Source organism: Caretta caretta, chromosome 14, assembly GCF_965140235.1.
Source record: "Caretta caretta isolate rCarCar2 chromosome 14, rCarCar1.hap1, whole genome shotgun sequence".
Classification (NCBI taxonomy): Eukaryota; Metazoa; Chordata; order Testudines; family Cheloniidae; genus Caretta; species Caretta caretta.
The window spans coordinates 36,643,690-36,649,983 of NC_134219.1; the positions used below are offsets into that span (position 1 = coordinate 36,643,690).

Consider the following 6,294-nt stretch of genomic DNA (forward strand, 5'->3'; position numbering starts at 1 on the left):
GTTCAGGGAAACAGGATGTTGTGTCCATTCTTTTTAAATAGACAGGATTGAACCAAAGACCGACCTGACTCACATCCTCAATCTCTCCTTCAAACAGAAAGAACGAGGCAAGGCTTTGGATATTGGCAATGGCTCAGGCCAAAAAGGGGCAACAATATCATCACAATATAAAACTTGAAAATAACCCTTTATCTTCTCCTTCCTCATGGAAGTCAAATCTTTCCCCAATGATGCCTCCATGCCTCTTATTTCCAGCATAAATGTCCTTCTTGTGCCTAAAGAGAGAACAACTTTACTCACTTTCCTCCCCTCCCAGGAGTACTTGATTAAAGAAGGGAAATTAAGCCATGGGGCTGTACAGATGATCGGAGACTTGATGAATGAGGATGCTGGATTCCACATGTCATTTCTTAACTCTCTCATGGAGTTTAATATCTTCTCTCATGAAGACGGGTGAGAAACGAATGTACTTAAATTGCAAGGTCTCTGGGGCGTGGCTATATCTTTTCATTCTGCATGTGTGTACTTTACCTAGGACTATGGGGCCTTTGATTGTTGGCCTCTAGGGGTATGTCTGCATTACCAGTAGGCTGCCCATGGCAGTGAGTCTCCTAGGCCATGTTGAGAGACTTAGGCTAGTGGGGATTTTACTAGCACTGTACAAATAGCTGTGTAGACAGAACTCTGAAATTGCAGCTTGGGCTGGAGCTCAGGCCCTGTAGGCTAGGGAGATGGGTGGGCTTGAGAGCCCGAGTTCCAGCCCAAGCCACAACCTCAAAGCACTGTCTACACAGCTATTTCTACAGTGCTCCTGCGAGACCCGCTAACCCAAGTCTCTCAACCTGGGCTCAGAGTCTTTCTGCCGCCGGCAGTGTATACGTACCCTTTGTGTGACTGCAATGCTAGTAAATAAATAATACTATCCTTCTTCTTGCAGCTGAGAGGGGAAGAGACAGACACTCCATCTTAGCAATGTGGAAGTTAGAATGTGCAGAGAGAAGCAATCTCTATCACCGAATGGGTCGTATTGTCAGCAGGATATATTCCTGTTTTACTTAATCTGGGCCATAAGTTTGACTCACCTTGTGCAGCTCAATCGGAATTCCCCAGTATTGGCTGAAATTCACCTCCGGGCCCCAGGCCTGTGGGTCACTTAAGCCCTATTTTGAGAGATTTCTGTGGGGCTCTTATTGACTTACGTGACTATCATCAATTGCAGCTATAATTTGCTCTTTCTGAAATGGTCACACTCTGTGCTGTGTTCTGGCAGGGCTTGGGTTCAAACCTACAGTGGGGAGGGATTGTTTGCTATCTTTCTCTTGAGATACATAGGATCCGTTGTTAAAACCCTGGCTTGGATCTTAGGAGATCTGGATTCAGTACCCAACTGTATGACTGATGAGGAGAGGCTGAGGGAACTGGGATTGTTTAGTCTGCAGAAGAGAAGAATGAGGGGGGATTTGATAGCTGCTTTCAACTACCTGAGAGGTGGTTCCAGAGAGGATGGTTCTAGACTATTCTCAGTGGTAGAAGAGGACAGGACAAGGAGTAATGGTCTCAAGTTGCAGTGGGGGAGGTTTAGGTTGGATATTAGGAAAAACTTTTTCACTAGGAGGGTGGTGAAACACTGGAATGCGTTACCTAGGGAGGTGGTAGAATCTCCTTCCTTAGAAGTTTTTAAGGTCAGGCTTGACAAAGCCCTGGCTGGGATGATTTAATTGGGTATGGGTCCTGCTTTTGAGCAGGGGGTTGGACTAGATGACCTCCTGAGGTCCCTTCCAACCCTGATATTCTATGATTCTATGACAGATTTCATGTGTCACCTTGGGCATGTCACTTGCTTTCTCCATGCCTCAGCTCCCCCTTCTGTAAAATGGCAATTATAAACCTTTCTTAGCAGGGGCGTATACGGGCGGGGGGGGGGCAAGCAGGGGCATGCCCCCCCAGTAATCGTCGAGGGCACAGAACTTCTCTGGCCCTGGGGGCAGGGAAGAGTAAGCTCCTCCCAGGGTCAGCGTAGGGGGAGGAAGAGAAGAGAGAGTTCCTGCTGGGTTAGAGGGAAGAGCAAGATCCTGCCAGGGATAAGGGCAGGAGAACGAGCTCCTCCTGGGGTCGTGGTGGGGGGAGGCACAGAACCTGCCCCACCAAAAGGGGTCAGATTTAAATTCCTGCTCAATTCCCCTCATGGGCAGCACATGTAATGGGCAGGGGAAGGCTGAGCCTGCCCCAACAACCCCCCTGGCCCCACCTACACTCTGTCCAGAGGCTCCCCTCCCTTCTTGCTGCTAATTGACCCCAGCCCAGGTAGGCTGCTCCTCTCAGGAAAGGAAGCCGGCTGGGGCTGGGGCTTGGGTGGCTGGGACTTGGGGTAGCTGGGCCTGCCGAGTGCCAGGGGTGCCCTGGCATTGGGACAGCACCGCTCAGTACTCCAGGGCAGAGGGGCGAGGGCGGGGGGTCTGTGTGTCACCCACCACTCCAGGGCTGCGGGGATCCACGTGTCTCCTGCCTGCCTGGGGCTTGGAGCCATGCACTGTTAGGTGCTCCAAAGCTGGGAGAGGGGGCTTGTGCCTGCCCGGTGCTCTGGGGGGCTGGAGGCTGCACACTGCCCACCCGCCTGCCTGGGGCTGGGAGGTGGGGGAGCTGCGCACCGCCTGCCCACCCACCTAGTGCTCTGGGGTTCGGGGGGGGGGGGGTGCACGCATGTCCGGTGCTCTGGGTGTGGGGAGGCTCATGGCTGTGGGGGGTGGGGTGAGATCTGGGCTTGGGAGGGAAAGGGGGAGGAGGAAGGTTTCGGGGCCTCAAGCAGAAGGGGTGGGCCGGGGACTAGCCTCCTCAAGTGGGTGGTTCACCCACCACCCACAATGCCCCTGTTTCTTGGTCTGTTTTGTCTAGCTGGAGTGTAATCTCTTTGAGGCAGGGTCTGTCAGACACAGCCCCTACCTCAAAGGGGCACCACTTTATTGTTGTCCCTAAAAGCAATCGTGATACTGCTACTAATGTAATTCTTTCACTCCTCACTTCTTGTTTCTTTCAGTTTTGATGAGATCACAGGGGGATTCGACCAATTGCCCCAGGCCTTCTACCGGTCTATGCCTGGAGTTGTCCAGCTGAACTGCACAGTAGAGCAGATAATATCCAATGGTAACAAGGTCCGAGTGTTTTACCGTGCACCCAACACACTGAGCCCCTCCTTAGTGACTGCTGACTATGTCCTTGTCACAGCCTCAGCAAAAGCCACGAGACATATCAAATTTCTGCCACTGCTTTCCTCCAGTAAGCGCCATGCCCTGCGCTCCATTCACTATGCCACTGCCACCAAGGTTGCCTTGGTCTGCACCGAAAAGTTCTGGGAGAAGGAGGGGATTCGAGGTGGGCCGTCAGTCACAGATCACCCTTCCAGATTCATCTACTATCCCAACCACAACTTCTCTAGTGGGGTGGGGGTGATTGTGGCTTCCTACACGTGGAACGACGACGCTGAATTCTTTCTTCCCCTGAGTGATGAGAAGTGCATCGATGTGGTGTTGGAGGACCTGGCAGAAATCCACAAGGTATCTAAGGGCCATCTCCGGTTCATCTGTGATAAACACGTGATACAGAGATGGAACCTGGACAAATATTCCATGGGAGCATTTGCCTCGTTCACCCCCTACCAGTTTGCTGACTATTCTGGGCCTTTGTTTCAGAATGAAGGGAGGGTCCACTTTGCAGGAGAACACACAGCCCAGCCTCATGCCTGGATCGACACCGCTATGAAATCTGCTGTGAGAGCAGCAAGGAACATCCACGGGGATAGCTATCTGTCATGGGGGCAACATCAGCTGCAGAAGCAGCAAGAACAACAAGAGCAGGAGCAGGAAAGGGTTAACTGGGTTCAAAAAGTTGAACTTTAATTGCTTCATGGGTATTTAGGGAAGGCACAACTGCACTGGACACGGAGGGCTGGTCTACACTAAAGCTGTAAGTCGAGCTAAGTTATGCTACTTCAGTTACGTAAGTTATGTAACTGAAGTCGACATGAGTTAGGTCAACTTACAGTGGTTTCTACACTGCACTGTGTCAATGGGAGACAGTCTCCCGCCGACTTACCTTAAGCTTCTCAAGGAGCTGGAGTACAGACATCAATGGGAGAATGCTCTTACATCGACTCAGTGGGGCTTCACCAGACCCGCTAAATCGACACTGCTGCACAGTGCCCATTTAGCCATAAGTATAGACATGCCCTCTGAGTAGAGAATTAGAAACTGCACTGCTAATCTCCTTCACTGGGACAGATCCTCAGCTAGTGTAAATTGGTCTATTTTCGTTGAAGTCAATAGATCTACACCAATCAACACCAGTAGTGGATTTGGCCCCATATCTGTTGTAAGTAAACTGAGATTGTACTTCTCCTTTGAAATATTAGATAGACAGATAGATCTATTACAGTATAGGAACCTCCATAGAAATAGTTGGTTTCATTAATCGAAGTTATTACTGATCAAATACACTGCACTAACCTGTTCTTTATAAAGAGAAAAACAATTGTTCTGTAGCATCCTATCAATAAAGGAAGAGATGGAAATAATTAAATATTGCTCAGTTTCAATGAATTGCTTTTATCTTGTTTATAAGTTGTAAACCATGATATTTTGCAGTGGTGATGCTATGGAACAGGGAAGGCTGAGAGAACAGCTTATTCCGAAACAAACTCCAATCAGTTACACTTGTCTAAACATGTTTCTGACAATGCAAATAAACAAAACCAGGCATGTGCTGATGGCCTTAAATCCTAGGCCCTGGCTAGACTAGAATTGTTGGTCATGTTGTCACTCAGGTTGATTGACATGTTGGGTGAACTCACATGATGCTGAATGCAAATGTAGATACTCCACAAATGTTTGTTGTTGGTCACGGGTTCAAGTTAGGGCTCAGGAACCAGATTGGGAAGCAATATTTGTGCCCCTGAACAAACAAGGGCAAAAATTTTGGTCTTGGCAGGGCCCTGTGCGATTTCTTTTCCAAGAAAATGTGAATTAAACATTTTCAGATATTGCTGAAGTACATAAGGGTGAAATAAGCCATTTCTCTGCCACTGTGGGATTTGTTTTGAGGGTGTCTTTGTTAGTGACACTGGGCACTACTCTAGGTAACTCGGGAGGGTGGAAGACTACAAGTGTCAATAAAGCCCTCTTGCTCTAGGCCCAAATAAACTAAAGCCCCTCTGCTCCTTAAACTTTCTGTGACCCTGCACAACTATGAGGAAGGTAGCACACAAACAGACAGGTTTGCACACAGCTCGCTAGCCAAGGCCAGCTTCGGCCTGGAAAACATATAAATAAGGCAAAAATGTTTAGCAAAAACCAGTAACAAATAAACCAAATAAGGCAAGGCTCGGGCAATGCTACTGAGGAAAAACATAACTGGCTGCTTTAGCTAATTGGCTACGGTATTGTATGGGGCAACAGGTAATTGGTTGTATAAGCTTGTGTAGTAAAGTAGGCAAAGGTATAAAATGTAAACTGTAACCTGCATTTGGGGCTGCAGGATTGGAGACAGCTCAGTCTCCCTGCGCCCTATTTGGAGCTCCAAATAAATCTCTCTGCTTCTCCACCCCGTTGTGGTCATTGGTGCGACGCATACCGGGCAACGAATCCAGCTGTTGCTTGCCGCGGGCACTCTGTGCCGGCAACATGTTCATCCTGAAACTGGGCATGTGATTTGGCCACTCTTCCTCACTTGGAATAGTACTTCACTCTGGGCCTGATTCTACCACACTTCCTTATTTTATGTAATACCTAAGTCCTGGTCTGCTCTAGAAAATTAGGTCATCATAACTAAGTCACTCAGGCAAGTGAAAAATCTACACTCCTGATTGGCCTAGTTAAGCCAACCCAAGTCCCTGAGTAGATAGCGCCAGGGTGACTGAGGAATTCTTCTGTTGACCTAGTTACCGCCTCTCAGGGCGGGGGTTTACCTACACCAATGGGAGAATCCTTCCCGCAGGCGTAAATCGTGTCTACATAGAAGAGGTAAAGAGATGCTGCTGTAGCGTTTCAAGTCCAGACAAGCCCTTTAGCTCTGATTAGCCCCATGGGGTACAAGAATGAGCAGTTACTCACATTGGACAATGGGATGTTCTGATAATGGGCTCTCTCAATCTCTCCTGTTGAAGCTGTTCCATTTTAATTAAATATTAAGTGGGCCAGAGGAAGAGTGAGAATCATGAGTATTGGTAAACAAGTATTTAGGGCACTCACCTGAGAGGTGTGAGACTCCTCTTCAAACCTATTTTTCTCATCAGGCCAAAAGGGG

At 48.6% G+C, this 6,294-nt stretch overlaps 1 protein-coding gene across 6 annotated transcripts in view; it reads left to right on the top strand.

Moving 5' to 3' along the window:
• The window catches only part of LOC125621772 (L-amino-acid oxidase), a 51,055-nt gene extending 45,463 nt beyond the window's left edge, over positions 1-5,592 (top strand). For all 6 annotated transcript variants that reach the window (XM_075119451.1, XM_048819049.2, XM_048819050.2 and 3 more), the window contains 2 exons: positions 317-453; positions 3,035-5,592. In XM_075119451.1, the coding sequence (XP_074975552.1) occupies positions 317-453; positions 3,035-3,893 (996 nt within the window). In that variant the 3' untranslated portion in view covers positions 3,894-5,592. The remainder of the gene's footprint in view (positions 1-316; positions 454-3,034) is intronic.
• The last annotated feature ends 702 nt before the right edge of the window (positions 5,593-6,294 follow it).